Raw genomic sequence first — 16433 nt, 5'->3', positions numbered from 1 at the left:
TTTTCAGGGTCTTGAGAATATTCTTTTTAAGAAGTGGTCAGATTACAGGGAATGCTTGTTTTCCGACCAGGCCGGTAAAACTTTACGGCCCTAGGGCTGTAAAATGACCTTGAATAACAGCTGATCGTGTCCGATCTCACAAAATCATAGAGATAATCTCATAACGACTGTAATAATCTATATAATTATGTATCGTGAATCGCGGTATCATGTCTATAATATATTTTATGAATTACTGTTTCATAATTTAATATTTATTATTGTGTTTTTGATATCAAACAATAGAATACGATGATATCTCCATAGCCTCAACAATATAATGTTGGCTGCATTGTCCATTGTCAGAAAGGTAGTATCGCAAGTCTTTAAAAGTGAAGAATCGAATTTGAAATCAAAGTACAATAATTGTATCAATATTTAAAAGTGAGGTAGAGTAATAATTGTTTCTTTTTTATTATCGAATTCCACTTCTTAATGCAATACAATCAACAATAATAATAGGAAAATACAGCAGAGATCTAAAGTTTAAGGTAAGCCTACTGGTGAAACTCAGCCTTGACTGAAAAATTCCTAGTAATTTTTCCGTAATTCATTATTAAAACTTTTAGATAATTTTTCTTCAATATCAAACCATATAGAGAAAACATTAGGCCCACTCAAGATTGAATCTTCGAATGTTTTCTCTATGATTTAACTATTTTCAGAGCAATATTTTGTTGTGAAAATGCCGGCAAACCGGCTTCAAGTTTGCCGCTATAGGCCTACACTATATTATAGTAGCCTACATACGTTACCTGACTTACAGGCCTCTTCGATCAAAAATATTCAATGGCCGAGAGCGTAAAGGCGTAATACGTCAGAACTCAAAGTTCAGTGAATTACAAACATGATCTAGGTTCGAACCTCGGTCAGTGACATTTTTTTTTGTCGATGAATTTCGACTTTTATTAGCTATTTTTTATATTAGTTACCGTAATTTAAATTTCAATCAATTTTTTAGATATATTTTGAGACAAAACTGTGAAATATGCAATTATATTAATTTTTTAATCACATTATTTCAAAATAGTAATGAAAATTCTATTCATCCATCTATCCATGAGATATTGCACCAGGCGCAAAGCGCGAGCTATAAAAATTCAAACAATTATTCGAAATATAATAGTATAAAAATATTGTCACTATTGTAAATTATTAATTAGTAATATTGAAATTAATTGACAGTGAAAGTTGTCATAACCAAGATTCAAACTATCAAATAGGCTGTTTGAATTTTATTTATTTTTTAATTTCTTATATATTGGGAAGTTTTTTTTTGGTGTGGCGAAAAATAGCGTTCGCACCATGGGCAAAATGTATTTCCGGCTCTCAATCTTTTCTAGTCCTCGGCCTACGGCCTCGGACTTAAAAACCGATTTCGAGCCGGAAATATCTAATTTTCGGCCCTAGGTGCGAAATATACTATTCTGTTAAATTTTTTTTCGAGGCTTCTGTCTCTTGCATAGGTCAATAGTTTAATTTTCAGAGTAGGTAACTTCAACTCAGCTAATAGCTTATGAAGTACCTTAATCATAACTCTGACGCTACTTAATGTTTTTGCTAGTTTTTAATTATTTTCATTAATTTATATAAATAGAATTAGAAGATGATATTTTATTATGTATTTTAGTTTTTTATTTTTTGAAAATTATTGTACTGATTTGTTAAGTTCATTTACTTTTGTTTGTAAATTGTCAGTGTTATGAATAAATTTCAATTTCAATTTCAATAAGTATTTTTATCTTTTATTTAAATAGTTTTGATATTGTATTATTCAATACTATTAAATATTGGTAGCTATCTATAATAGTAATATTACTTCTCTGTATCATAGATAAGTTATCTGTGTGAATTAAATTTCAATACACGTATGCGAACTCTTACTCACGAACAGACCGACAGGTCCATGTGAGTACAGTTTCAATTATTTTGTGAAATAGTTTGAACATAGATATAATTTTCTTTAAATTAGTACATTTACTTATGTTTTATAAGTCTTTTTTGTGAAACAATAAATCAATTCAATTCAATATCTTGGACTTTGTCACCTATAAATTTGGAAGAAAAATAGCACAAGGACTACCTTATTATTTTATCTACCAATGCTATTACATAAGTGTCATTCTTATTGTAAATAAATAAATAGATTTCAAAATAAGATACTCCCTACTCCTCGATTTTTATTGTCAAACTACTGAGTTTGAACCGGGTACGTTTTAGCAAAATCAAAGAAAGTGGCTGATCAACCAATGTGAATTAAAGTTATTTGATTATATAAGAATTATTACAATTTTCAATGTTTATAACAAACAGAAAGCTAATGAACAGTGGCAACAGTAGGAAATAGAACATACGTTTTTTAATTCTCCACCCAAAACTACAAAATGCGTCAAATCATACATTTCTTTTTTGGGAAATAAAATGAGAAATCCTAGAAGCATTATGAAAATGATTGAACTACCTCCAAATTGTAAACCCGTATAAATAGAACGGATAAATAAATAATATGAACCTTTAGAAACGAGGTCAAAATTAAGACTATAACTTATTACATTTTTTATATCCAAAGAAGACGGAATATGGGTTAATCCCATTAAAAAATTAGTAGCCAACTCTTTATATAAGTTCATACTTGAGAATCGAATCAATTGTTCTGAAAAGAAATTCACAATTAACAATTGGAAAAATTTACATTTCTCAGCGAGTGACGATTATTTTCATCACTCATGTTTCCTTTTCGCGATGATTGTTTATTAAATAGTAGTGATATTCAATTTAAACAATCGCTACTTGTTAAATGGGAGGCATTGCTGCTATTTATAAGGAATGCCGACAGTTTGATTTGGATATATAGTATAATTCATACTATTTTTAGCCTTGTTTTTCAATGTGTATTTAACATTTCAGATCGGAGCTATATCTACTTCAGGGGTTGACAGGCCTCTTCAACAGGTTGAAAGGGAAAAATCTTTGATCAAGATGGAAATCTCAATTTTACTAACAATACTCTACATTGTGCCCGGCTCACTTGCATTGAGCTACTACAACAATAACCCGAACAATCAATACAGTAGAAAACCTGTGAAACCACCCAACATCATCATGATACTAGCAGATGACTTGGTAAGCTCACAAAAATTTGTATTTTTCTACAGATACCCTGAAAAGTGACCATTTGTGCACTGATTGCAGGCTGCAAAGAAACACTTTTCCGCACTAGTGCGCAAAGTGAGTACTTTGCGTACTCCAGATTTGCAGCATGACAACGCAAAATAGTTAGTAGGTTATATGGAGCACCAGTGCAGCAAAATCAAAATGAAGTTGGTAACAGTGACTGCTGTGGCTGCTATAGTGAGCAGAGGTGCAACGAAGCTCAACGCGCTAATTATTATTCATTATATATTATAACCAAGGACAACGACAGCACAGTGCCACCACAGCACACACCACACAGCTGCCCCCCGCCATTCAAACACTACTACATTATTCAGGCAATTTTACCCATAATTACCCACTTTTCATATTCAATGGTAACTGTAGGAAAAATTTAATGTGAAATACGTGCGCAAAGTTCGTTTGCTGCACTCAAGAAACCATTCCGCCCGAGCCGTAGGCGAGTAAACGTTTCTTTCGATGCAGCAAACTGTCACTTTGCGCACTAGTTGCACAAATAACTATTTCCATTCCATCAAAAAACTACTGAACATTTTATTTCATTAAAAATTCAATACAAAAGTTCAGATACATCTTTGATGGTCAAGCTTCTACTTTATTAAGATGAATCTCAATTTATGTCAAATAGATTTGAGAACGAATTCTTTATCAAGAATCTAGAATTCTATTTGCCGTAAAACTTAAAAAAAGCAATAAGCATCGTCAAACAATGAAACAATTTTTAATACAATGAGATTATAATACAGTTTCGAGGTGAAACATCAGTCACACATCAATGTGGACATTTCTTACTAATGAAATACAGCATAATTGGAGTACATCGTACTAGTAAATTACATGAATACTATAAAATTAACTATTCAGAATGATATGTAATGTAATGAGTTTAAAGTAGAGCAGTCCAATCCATATATCCAACCAACTATGAATGATAATATTGTTGGAATTAATGTTTATGCGATATAATAATTTTTATGCAATGCAAGATCAACACACAGATTTCAAGTTTGATGGCTCTGATATGGCTGTGATATCTAATAGTAAATGTTTAACTATATTTAAATATACGAATATTAAACATTTTATTCATATAATCTCTCTAATTTTGAGTCTTATCACTTTCTATTCAATGAATTATTCTTGTTTCAATTTAACATCATTTGTAGTTACAATATTGTTTTACGTTATAAACTATGCAAGCTATGTTATATAGGATTTATTTCTCTTATATTACTGAATTTCCAATATTAATGAAATTCTATCGGATTGCATGAACCATCAAACTTGTAACCTTTTTGTTGATCTTGCATTGCAAAAGGCTAGGCGCACACCGGTTAGTCAAGACAAGACTAGTCACGTTTAGTCACAATACTTCACATAGGTAGTAGCTTATGAATACATGTCTAATTGCAATGACTAATCACTGTTAGTTGCGTCACAAGCAGCTATGTGAATTATTGTGACTAAACGTGTCTGATCGTGTCTTGTCTTGTCTTGACTAACCGGTGTGCGCCTAGCCTTTTGCAATGCAAGATCAACAAACAGGTTACAAGTTTCATGGATCATGCAATCCGATATCCGATAGAATTTCATTAATATTGGAAATTCAGTAATATAAGAGAAATAAATCCTATATACCATAGCTAGCATAGTTTATAACGTAAAACAATATTGTTACTACAAATTATGTTAAATTGAAACAAGAATAATTCATTAAATAGAAAGTGAGAAGACTCAAAATTAGAGAGATTATATAAATAGAATGTTAAATATTCGTATATTTAAATATAGTTAAACATTAACTATTAGATATCAGATTGCATGAGCCACCAAACTTGTAACCTGTTTGTTGATCTTGCATTGCATAAGAATTATTATATCGCATAAACATTAATTGCATCAATATTATATCTCATATAATATATGGATAAATGGATTGGACTAATTTACTGAAAACTCATTACATTACATAAAATTCTGAATAGTTAATTTATATTATTCATGTAATTTACTAGTACGATGTACTCCAATTATGCTGTATACATGTATTTCATTAGTAAGAAATGTCCACATTGATGTGTGAATGATGTTTCACCTCGAAACTGTATTATAAATTGTTTCATTAGTTGACGATGCTTATTGCTATTTTGTAAAGTTTTACGGCAAATAAAATTCTTGATAAAGAATTTGTTTCTCAAATCTAATTGGCATAAATTGAAATTCATCTTAATTAAGTTGAAGCTTGACCATAAATTTATATGTTTGAAGAGAAGCTTTTGTTGAAGTACAGTAATTTTTAATCATTGGTTACTTCAGTATAGGCCTACTAGTTTTTTAGTTTTCCTACAGATACCTTGAAAAGTGACCATTTCTGAACTGATTGCAGTACTCTTTGCGTACTCCAGATTTGCAGCATGATAATGCAAAATAGTTAGTAGGTTAGTATGGAACACCAGTGCAGGAAAATCATAATTAAGTTGATAACACAGACTGTGGTATAGTCAAGGAGGATCCTCCTTGGGTTTAGTGAGGTCCACGTTATAATATGGCAGTGGAGAACGGCGTTGCATTGCCATCATGTGCCTTCATTAATTTAATTATTATTATTCAATTTTAAATGAATTAAGGTTTTTATTAATAATAAAATTTCACAGAAAAACATTTGATTGATTTCAGGGAATTTTACCCATAATTACCCACTTTTCATATTCAATGATAACAGTAGAAAAAATTTAATGTGAAATACGTGCGCAAAGTTCGATTGCTGCACTCAAGAAACCATTATTCCGCACTCGCCTACGGCTCGTGCGTAAACGTTTCTTTCGGTGCAGCAAACTGTCACTTTGCGCACAAGTTGCACAAATAAATATTTCAGTTAATCTTTTAAAATCATAATAATCAATTTTGTTGATTGATAATCTAGAACTATTTGACTTTCATTAAAAAAGACAGTAATAAATCCCTAGAACAAACTATTAAGTAGCCCTAGTAAAATCATCAACTGATAATATTTTCAATATATTTTTCAAACTTGGTACTAGAAAGTATAATAATAGCTTCAAGGTATTTTAATCTTTCAACTTCATAATTAATTATGGAGTTTTTGAAGTGTTTTGAATGTTTACATAAACACAACCTTTGTTCGAAGACAAATTGAAGAGCTTTTAGCCTATTTTTTATAGTTATCAATATTACATTTTTTATTGAATTTCAATTATTTTCTTTAAATGGTCATACCAGAGAAAATCTAAACATTATTGATATTGTTTCTGATTGTTTCTTGTATAGCCATACGTTTAGCCACACACTAAACCAACTGTTTCGTCAGTAGTTTTAATATGTTAACCTATTTCACTTTCATTTGTTATGGTATTTACTAGGGATGGAACGACGTGGGCTTTCATGGATCAAACCACATTCCCACACCAAATATCGACTCGCTGGCTTACAACGGAATATTACTGAACAATCATTACAGTGAAAACCTATGCACACCTTCCAGAGCAGCTCTACTCACTGGAAAATACCCTATTCGTATGGGTAAGTATCATCATAGAGGAAATATAGCATAAGATATTCCATGGTATAGGGCGTTTATGATCCAAATTTCACAGTTAACTCAAGCCGATAGTCCTAATAGTTATTTTCGTAATGCCAAGTGACGCTGGTAGTCTCTCATACTGTGCCGTTCTTACACTCTCACCTCAACAAAACAGTAATAATAGACAATAGTCGACAGTAATAGGCTTGAGTTAATGAGTTAATAGGCTTGAGTTTAACAAAAAATCGGCTTGAAATTTGGAACATGAACGACATAACTACAATGGGATATCTTCTTATGCTATCTTTTCACTATAGTATTACCCATTCATGATTAAATTGCTTATAAAGGAAATTACGTAACTGCCTAATGGAATAAAAAAGAATAGAATAAGATAGAGCAGTCATAAGATAAGTAACAAACTAGTAGCAGCTAGTAGTAAGGATAGTAACAAGCTAGAGCAAACGAGAAAAAATAGAATATAATGACTTTTAAAATAAGGCATAAAATGCTAAGAATACAGCAAGGGTTGATCCAGGGTGGGTGGAGGGGGTGAGAGTATTATGATCTTTGTGGATCTCTACTACGTTTGGAAATATTATGACCACAATATAGCAGTATTATTGGAATGTATGCAGTATTGTTTATTAATTTATACAGTGATAGGTAGTATAAAAGGTGGTTACACACCACTACAATTGGATAAAAATTATAGTTTTATCCAGAGATTATTCATTTATTTTATTCATATGTATAATATTCAGGTAAAAACAACGGGCATTCGCCCAAAATAGTTTTAAAACTCAATCTATAATACACAGTATAGAGGTATAAATAAAAATAGAAATCTAAGTACCCTTTCTAAAATTGTTTAGTCACAACATGTTTCGGCTATATTGTTCAGCCATTATCAAGTCGGAACATGTTGTGACTGAACAATTTCAAAATGGTACTTGGATTTCTATTTTTATTAATATTTAAGAGTAGCCCTAAAGAAAAAAGTCTAGAGGTTATGTAGAGATGATTACTTAATTCGCGAGTATTTTGAGTTTGAAAAAAATCTATTTACAGTTTCAACCAATTCAGACTTGCTCTTTTTACGCCGCAGGTATGCAGCACGGAGTGATATTGGAGCCGGAACCCAGGGGACTACCATTGACTGAGAAACTGTTCCCGGAACATCTGGAAAAACTGGGCTACGAGAGTCATGCCATCGGCAAGTGGCATCTTGGCTACTACAAGAAAGAGTACACACCCACCCATAGGGGATTCAAGTCACATTACGGATTCTGGAACGGGTATCAGGATTACTTCAAGCATACAGTACAGGCTTCAGTGAGTACAATCCTAGAGAAAAGATAGCATAAGAAGATAACCCATGGTATGGGTCGTTTATGTTCCAAACTTGAAGCCGATTTTTTGTTAACTCAAGCCGATCACTGTTGACTACCTATTACTGTTTTGTTGAAGTGAGAGTGTAAGAACGGCACAGTATGAGAGACTACCAGCGTCACATAGCTTCACGGAAAACATATACTGGGATTGTCGGCTTAACATTGAAATTTGTGACATGAACCATAGGATACCATGGGATATCTTCTTATGTTATCTTTTCTCTATGGTACAGTGTTTACATTTTAAACGTCTAAGAAGTGCATGCTCTACTTAGTGATACCGAATTATAAAGCATAAATTATAAATACAGCCCTTAGCGTTAAAACATAATAAAAGTTATCAAGTATCCTTTTTTATTCTAACAAATCACAACTAGTTTCAACTCATTAGAGCCACATCGAAACTAGTTGTGTTCTGTTAAAATAAAAAAGGATACTTGATAACTTGTATTATGTTTTAACGCTAAGGGCTGTATTCATAATACAGAGGGATCCAAAAAATGTACACACTAATTGACAGTGAACGTGAAGAGAACAAAACAACGTATAACTATGAATCGAACTATCTATTGCAGTTCAATGTTTCTTGATAATTTTTACTGTGTTTAAATAATATTGTAGTAGCCCTATAAAGAAAAGTGAGCCCTTGCATGCACGAATGAATAAATATTAATAATTCAACAACGAAATATTTGATAAGATGTTGAATTTACGATGATATGAGTTACTCACCATTGATCCATTGATAGCAGTGGCGGTGGCAGCGGCAACATTTGTTCTACTGTGTTGGTTGTGATATTGGGGGCAGAGTGTTACAGTTAGTGGGGGCAGAGACGCGGACGGCCCCTGGGCTTGTCATCATTTGCCGCCTCAGCCAGGGCGCGACGACTCAACTTGGTTCGTCCCCTCGACTTTGGAATCAGTCTTTTGTACTCGTACTCATGTTTACTCGCATAGTAATACTCTACACAATCCTGAGCGCTTTTCCTAGGCAAAAACGACGATATGGTATGAAACATTTTTGGGAATTGGATGTACTTCTGTTTGAAGATTTCTTTTTCAGTCTCGCTCCACACATTTATTAGGTCTGTTTCCTCGAATACACTGGGAAAGTCTTCAACCCTTCCGTTGTTATCTGTATACAATACTTTCCTTTCAGACAGCTGCGGCAGTATGGCAACACGCGACTGCGCCTCTGATTGAGTGATTTCTTTGGTATTTAACTTCCTAGCCTCTATCCTATTCTGTCTCTTTTGGTCTTCTCGAACTTTACGCAGTTCTGGAAACTCTTTCAGAATCACTTTGTCATATTGAGCCTGTTTCGTTTTCCATTTGTGAGAGTTTTCAATGCTATTAACTTGCCTAACCCAATTTTTCTTATGAAAATTGTACCTTTCTAAGTCACACCTCTCTTGAGCTTCCCGTTTACGACGCTTTTCCAACAAATTTTCCACTAATCTTGCACTGAAAGCTGTGTCAGTGGTTTGGTTTACTCTACTATCCGCTCGAGAGAGAGGACTGGCACCCATTTCCATCAACAACACGTGGGATTCCTGTGCCTTCTTCCTGTTCTCCGAGTAAATTCTCATTGCAATGTGATGTTCTTCCAAATTTCCCGTTACTAGCAACTCATTACTGAATTCATCCTTTTCCTTCCACTTCTGAGTCTTCCAGACCCTGAGACGAGAGTAAGTTTCGTCATTATCTCTACTCTCTCTTTCACGAATTCGTTTTCTCCTGATGTGCTCCTGCAACTTCTTTAGGGAATCATTGTGATTTTTCGCATCCAACAAACTTTTAAACGGGAAAATTATAGGTGGTGGAGTTTCGCTCTCCATCTTTTCTAATTCAGGTGTTTCCTGCGCCCTTCTCCTGTTTTCGGCATATATTCTCTGAGCTACACTTTGATGTTTCGGCTGAATGATATCCTTAACTTTTGTTGTTGGGTTTCCACTACATTCGCCCACAACACTTTCTCTCGTTTTTAAAGCTTGCAACTGCAATCTCACTCTATTCATCTCTCTTTCGTTCTCAATGATCAATTGAGAAAGGCTACTGTCAACATCATTATAGTTTGCTTTGTTTTGCAACGTTTCTGGTAGTAGATTCGGTAATGTTGGTAGATCGTGGACTGCTACAGAATGGACAGGATCCCTCTCTTTGAAGGAGTTCGCCTTGTCTTGCAAAGTTTCAGAGAGCGGATTCGGTGATGTCGTAGGATCGTAGACAGGTACGGAATAGACAGGATCCCTCTCTCTGAAGGAGATCACTTTGTCCTGCATAGTTTCAGAGATCGGATTCGGTGAAGTTGTTAGATCGTAGACAGGTACGGAATAGACAGGACCTCTCTCTCTAGAGCTCGCTTTGCCTTGCAACGCTTCACAGAGTGGGATCGGTGGTGAGACAGGTATAGACTGGACAGGATCCCTCGTGTCAATCCGGAGAGGTTGCTGGAAGTCTTTCAACTCGCCAAGTCGTATCTTTTTCATTGGCGGATCCAGAATTTGTTTGACATTATCTACTCGTATATTATCCTGAACAATTGAGTCTCTATGAGAACTGGGAATCTTGAGTTGTACTAGATTCGTAGGAGGCATATTGAGTGGGGCCAACATGCCGATGTTTGCTTGAGCATCCAGGACTCTACATGAATTGTTATCTTGTATCAGATTCCTAGCACCCAGTTGGACTGAAGTCAGATTACTTTGACCTCTAGAAGAATTGGTCTGATTCCTAGAACCCAATTGGACAGTACTTGGACCTATCCAAGAACTGTTGTGGTTGCTAGACCCCACATGCACAGGACGTAGAATCGCTGGAGCAGCCAGGTGTCCGTAAGGTGAAGAAGCATCTTGTGTTTGGGGACTAGACCTCGGACTAGGTTGTCCTGGCAAGTTGGGCGATGCAGCTGGAGCGGCAGCTGATACTGGGGATGCGGCAGCTGGAGGATAGGTGCTGTTATCAGCTGCGGCAGCTGGGCTTTGAGGCGCGACAGCTGATCCGCAGCTGTGAAGAGCGGTAGAATGCGGTGCAAACGTCATTGCGGCTTCAGACGGCATTCTCGTGCGGATCTCACAAATTACTCCCCATCACTAACATCTATTTTCCTTTCACACTTCGAGGAAAGTTGATAATAAATGCAATAAACATAACTCACTTCGAGGAAACTTCATATAAAATGCAATAAACTAATAACACAGTCCACAAACTACACCTAAACCTATACAACAACCATTTCACAACACAGTAAAACTTTGTCCTGTTTGTCTCAAGTCCCGCTTGACAAAATACAAATCACTTTTGTCACTTGTTATCTCCACTTGTTCCTGTAAACAAACAAAATTATTAATTAAAACTTGGCTCAATTGTGGATGGTTGAACAAATAAAGAGCTTCAAGACAAGTGGGATGTATAGTGAGGTCCACGTTACAATTGCAGTAAGCCTATTTGATTAACATTGTGTTGCTATCCTTGTCTGTCATTCGACAAAGCAGGAAGCGCTATCCTTTTCTAGCTCCGCAACGATACCAGTTCGTTTTTCAACAATGTGAAATATAATTAACAAAATATTTAATCTCAATTATGAAAATTTATTGTTAAATCATTAAAGCAATATTTTCATTGATGTACTCTGAAAACGTTAAAATTTAAACCTCATGCTATGTTTATTATATCTGTATCTTCCTGTTTCTGTATAAATACAGATATAATCAGCAGATTTTCATCAACTGATGAAAATCGATGAAAACCATGGCTTTATAGTAGCATAGAGAAACGATAGCATAAGTAGATATCCCAAGGTATACGGCGTTTATGTTGCAACTTTTACTGTTATACCAAGCCGATAGTTCACGTAGTTCTTTCCCATGCAGCTGTGTGACGCTTGTAGTCTCTCAAATTGTGCCGTTCATACACTCTCACCCCAACAAAACAGTAAAAATTGACAATAATCGACAGTAATCGGCTTGAGATAACAGTAAAAGTTGCGACATAAATTCCCTATACCATGGGATATCTACTTACGCTATTGTTTCTCTATGATAGTAGGCTTTGTGAAAACTGATGCTATACTTATTATATTTGTATCTTCCTGTTTCTGTACAAATACATTTTTCATCCCACTGACCACCTATTATAATCTAAGTCACCAATCTTTGCATTTGATCATGCAAAAAGAATTCCTCACTGGAATAAGGACAAACCTGCAACAACTCCTCCCTCACCTTAGTTCTAAACTTTTCACCTGTGAGAGCCTGTTGGCAATGAATTATTATAAAGCCGAATTCCTGCACTCTTTACCCCCCTCTCATACATACTGGTTCGATGAATGTCGTCTCTGAGGTTTTGAGGTATTGTATGAGTGGAACAACTCTCCTGTATTGAACCTATATTTATTCTTATCAATAAAACAAAGAGCCTCCAAAATATATACACCTGGTAGTGGGAGAATCTTCAATTTCTTTAAAAAATCTCTACAACTTGCTCTAATAGATTCACCCACCATCACTCTAACTGCCCACTTTTAAATCCTAAATATATGTATTGCAAGAGTTGAATTGCACCACAATATAACACCGTATGAAAGGAGAGAATGAAACACAGCAAAATAAACACTTCTAAGCTTTCCTATATCCAGCAATTTCTTCACGGTTCTAAGAACAAATACTGCCGAGTTGAGTTTGCTTTTTAGCTGGTCTAAATGAGGTCGCCAGGAGAGTTCGGAGTCCAGCACTACTTCAAGTACCTTTGCCTCGTTTGCTGAACCAATGTTACCATCTCTCGTATCCAATACTGCTTCCCGAGCCGTCCTGAATGGAATCTGCATAGTCTTATTGTAATTCAGTACCAACATATTTGAGGCCAACCATTCTTCTAGTTTTTGAAGAGCTCTTCTACTTACAGATTCCATATCATGCTGACTGTTACTTTCCAATAAAATACTCACATCATCAGCGTATAAAACACAGTGTGCTGGTTCAAGGTGTGGTGGCAAGTGATTAATATATAGAAGGAAAAGCAAAGGACCAAGGACTGATCCCTGAGGGACCCCACTCCTCGCCTGTTACCATTCCGACTGATACACAAAAGGGTGAGACTGTATTTCCACCCGCTGATATCTCTCATCAAAGTATGATACAAACCACTTTAGAACCTTGCCTTCAAAACCATATAACTTCATCTTTTTCAATGTTCACAAGATCGAAAGCTTTGGAAAGATCGGCAATCAGGCCACATACCCTGGATCCTCCATCCACAGAATCCAGCACTTCATCTATGAAAGAAAAAAGTGCATCACCTGTAGAAGTGCCAGGCCTGAATCCAAACTGTTTAGGGGACAGCAATTTTAACTTGTTCAAGTACTTTCTTAATCTATGGAGCACTACGTATTCGAATATCTTAAGAAATACAGGTGGATTGGCAATCAGTCTGTGATTTTCAGGAAGCTTGTCGTCACCTTTCTTATAAATGGGGACTACCTTAGAATATTTCAACTTTAGCTTTACACAACCGTCTTGCATTGATTTATTAAATATATGAGTCAGAGGTTCAATTATATGTTCGTCTGTTTGTTTTACTAGATAGTTTGAAATATTGTAGTGATCATAGGATTTTTTCTTTTTTAATGATTCAACTATCTTTCTGAGTTCTGTACTACTTATTGGATCAAATTCTTGCAAGTGGAAAGTGCGCGACTGTTGATGAACACTGCTAAAGAACTTTAAAAAATCATCTACTTCAGTATATTTACAGATAGCTTGTTGTATTTTCAGAGGAGTATTTATAAAATAATTATTTAGTAAATCTGCAGCTTCTTTGCCTCCTTTTATAATTCCAGTTTCATTGGCTATGTTTGTTTCTAATGTTGGAGCGGTACTCTTTCCTGTCTCAGTCTCAACTAGTTTCCATATTGCTAATACTAATATTCCATATTGTTTGATTTGTAGAATTTTTTATAAAATGTACTAGCGGCAATTTTTTTGGCAGCATTCAGGACCTTTCTATAAGTATTTCTATAAATTCTAAAATAGGATTTTTTGTATTTTATACCTAACGATTTAATTAAGTGAATCATAGTACCTACCGAAGATGGCATTTTCAATAATAAGCTCAGTGTCTTCAATCTGTCTCTAGATATCCTAATCCTTGAGTAATCCACGATAGCTTATCTATTTTTTCCTTGCCCACTGATCTTTCTGGAACATATTGATTACAGTGACCTATATAGGAGTTCATGAAGCCATTGTACATCGTATCGACATCTGTAGAATTGTGAACAGAGCGCCAGCATTCATTTAAAAGCCCGTTATTTAAAGCTGTTACATTTTTTTGATTAATCACTCTTTTTACTTTTCCCGAACGGTAAACATTTTTTCTCCTCGGAATTGGATTTCAATTTCTGTAATTTTAGTCTAGCACTACCACCATCGTGATCGGAGAAAGAGCAGGGAATAGTTCTGCCAGTACAGAGAGCTGATGGATAGTTCGAAATAATGTAGTCGATTTCGGTGGCTGAATCTTTAGTTACTCTTGTTGGGCCCTTAGTTATTTTGTTTAAATTGAATGTTGTTAATAAATCTTTGAACATACTGCTGTTTTTATCATCCTTATTGTAATCTACGTTTAAGTCACCGCATAAACATACTATTTTACCTTTCTCTTTTGTGACTTTTTATAAAACAGATCTAAGTAATCCAATAAAAATGTCGAAATCCGAATTGGGAGCTCTATACAAACATAAGACTATTAACTTCTGTGGCATCTTTTTCAATCTCAATTCTATAGCGGATACTTCAAATACACTTTCAATAGCCAATAAGACTATGTCGTTTCTGATATTACAATTTTTGATAGATCTGTCACGAAAGAATATACAAGAGCCACCTCTATTTCTTAATTGTCTGCTAAACTGTAATCTCAAACTAAAATCAGGAAGAGCAAAAACCTCTAATTCATTTTCTCGCAGCCAATACTCAGTCAGACGAACAATATCGAAAGAAGTTCCCTCTTGTGACAATAGGATTTCAATGTCTAATTTAGAAATTTAGCAAGCCCTGGCAGTTAACGTGAAAAACCTCACATCCTATAAAAAATCATTAGTATTGGACAAAACTGAGATATTTGAGCCCACCTGATTATCCATTGACCTACGCACCACTCTACCACTCACCTGCATTCCCCTTTCCTGTACTGGATCGACTTTCATTCATGAGATGCGCGTGTTCGTGGCGCTCTAGTCTGTACGCAGCTTTATGTACACCTTCTTGTCTCTCTATCTTGTCTTTATACCCCGATACCTTTCTGAAAATGGACATCTAAAGGTCCAAACTTCACACTTTCATATGAAAACATTATAGTAATACCTCAACTTTCTCATATTTCGTTGTTCAATATTATTGTAAAATTCTTCAGGTTAATATAATTCATCATGTTATTTTATTCTTACTGGTAATTAATTATTTTTAACGCTAGAACTTAAATTGAAGCTTGTTTTGTTAAACACATGAATAAAGGAATCTGAATCTCTCTTTCCTTCGATTAGTCTATTATTTCCAAATGCATCTTGTTTCTTCATCATCGTCTTTCTTCATCTCCAAGTAGGTTACTTCATATTCATCTAGTTTCTTTATCTTCGTCTACCTTTATAACCAAGTGGGTTATTTCATATTAATCTAGTTTCTTCATCTCCAAGTAGGTTATTTCATATTCATCTTGTTTCTTCATCTTTTTCTTCAAGTAGGCTATTTCTTATTCATCTAGTTTCTTCATCTTTCTTATTCATCAAGTAGACAATTTTATATTTAGCTTATTTCTTTATCATCGTGTCTTCCTTTTTCTTCAATTAGGCTTTTTTATATTGATATTTTTTCTTTATAATATGTGTCTTTAAGTAGGCCATTCAATTGTTGTTTCTAGTTTATTCCATACGAAGGCTACGACATGCGACGCAATGACGATGTGGACTGGTCGGGAGTGGGCAGGTACTCGACCGACCTATTCACAGAGGAGAGCATCCGGCTCATAGAAGGGCACAACACGAGCAAGCCGTTGTTTTTGTATTTGGCGCACCTGGCGCCACATGCTGGCAACTACGACGACCCGCTGCAAGCGCCCCAACATGTCACGCAACACCTGGCGCAAATCACCGACCCCGAGCAGAGAAAGTACACAGGTAAACACCATTTCATTGCAAAACCTATATCAGACAAAATTACAAGCTATTCAAGTCACGTGGCCGTTTGTAGGGCGAGCATGATTTCCCAGTCAAGGCCTAAGGCTGGCCACTA

The 16433-nt window shown here is 35.1% G+C and overlaps 2 protein-coding genes across 9 annotated transcripts in view; one reads left to right on the top strand and one right to left on the bottom strand.

Annotated features, from left to right (window-relative positions):
- Positions 1–16433, top strand: part of LOC111058429 (arylsulfatase B-like) — a 58089-nt gene that overhangs the window by 18760 nt on the left and 22896 nt on the right. For all 3 annotated transcript variants that reach the window (XM_039423349.1, XM_039423350.1, XM_039423348.1), the window contains exons 2-5: positions 2947–3162; positions 6594–6753; positions 7863–8089; positions 16063–16318. In XM_039423349.1, the coding sequence (XP_039279283.1) occupies positions 3019–3162; positions 6594–6753; positions 7863–8089; positions 16063–16318 (787 nt within the window). In that variant the 5' untranslated portion in view covers positions 2947–3018. The remainder of the gene's footprint in view (positions 1–2946; positions 3163–6593; positions 6754–7862; positions 8090–16062; positions 16319–16433) is intronic.
- Positions 1–16433, bottom strand: part of LOC111058427 (myb-like protein P) — a 48038-nt gene that overhangs the window by 16036 nt on the left and 15569 nt on the right. For 4 of the 6 annotated variants that reach the window (XM_039423344.1, XM_039423341.1, XM_039423345.1 and 1 more), the window contains exons 2-3: positions 8878–11474; positions 1871–1881 (exon numbers count right to left, since the gene is read on the bottom strand). In XM_039423344.1, coding sequence (XP_039279278.1) covers positions 8967–11207 — 2241 coding nt within the window. In that variant the 5' untranslated portion in view covers positions 11208–11474 and the 3' untranslated portion in view covers positions 1871–1881; positions 8878–8966. The remainder of the gene's footprint in view (positions 1–1870; positions 1882–8877; positions 11475–16433) is intronic. The other 2 variants (XM_039423342.1, XM_039423347.1) reach the window with 1 other exon arrangement.

The sequence above is a fragment of the Nilaparvata lugens genome, chromosome 3, assembly GCF_014356525.2.
Source record: "Nilaparvata lugens isolate BPH chromosome 3, ASM1435652v1, whole genome shotgun sequence".
NCBI lineage: Eukaryota > Metazoa > Arthropoda > Insecta > Hemiptera > Delphacidae > Nilaparvata > Nilaparvata lugens.
This window is presented reverse-complemented; position numbering and strand designations above follow the sequence as displayed.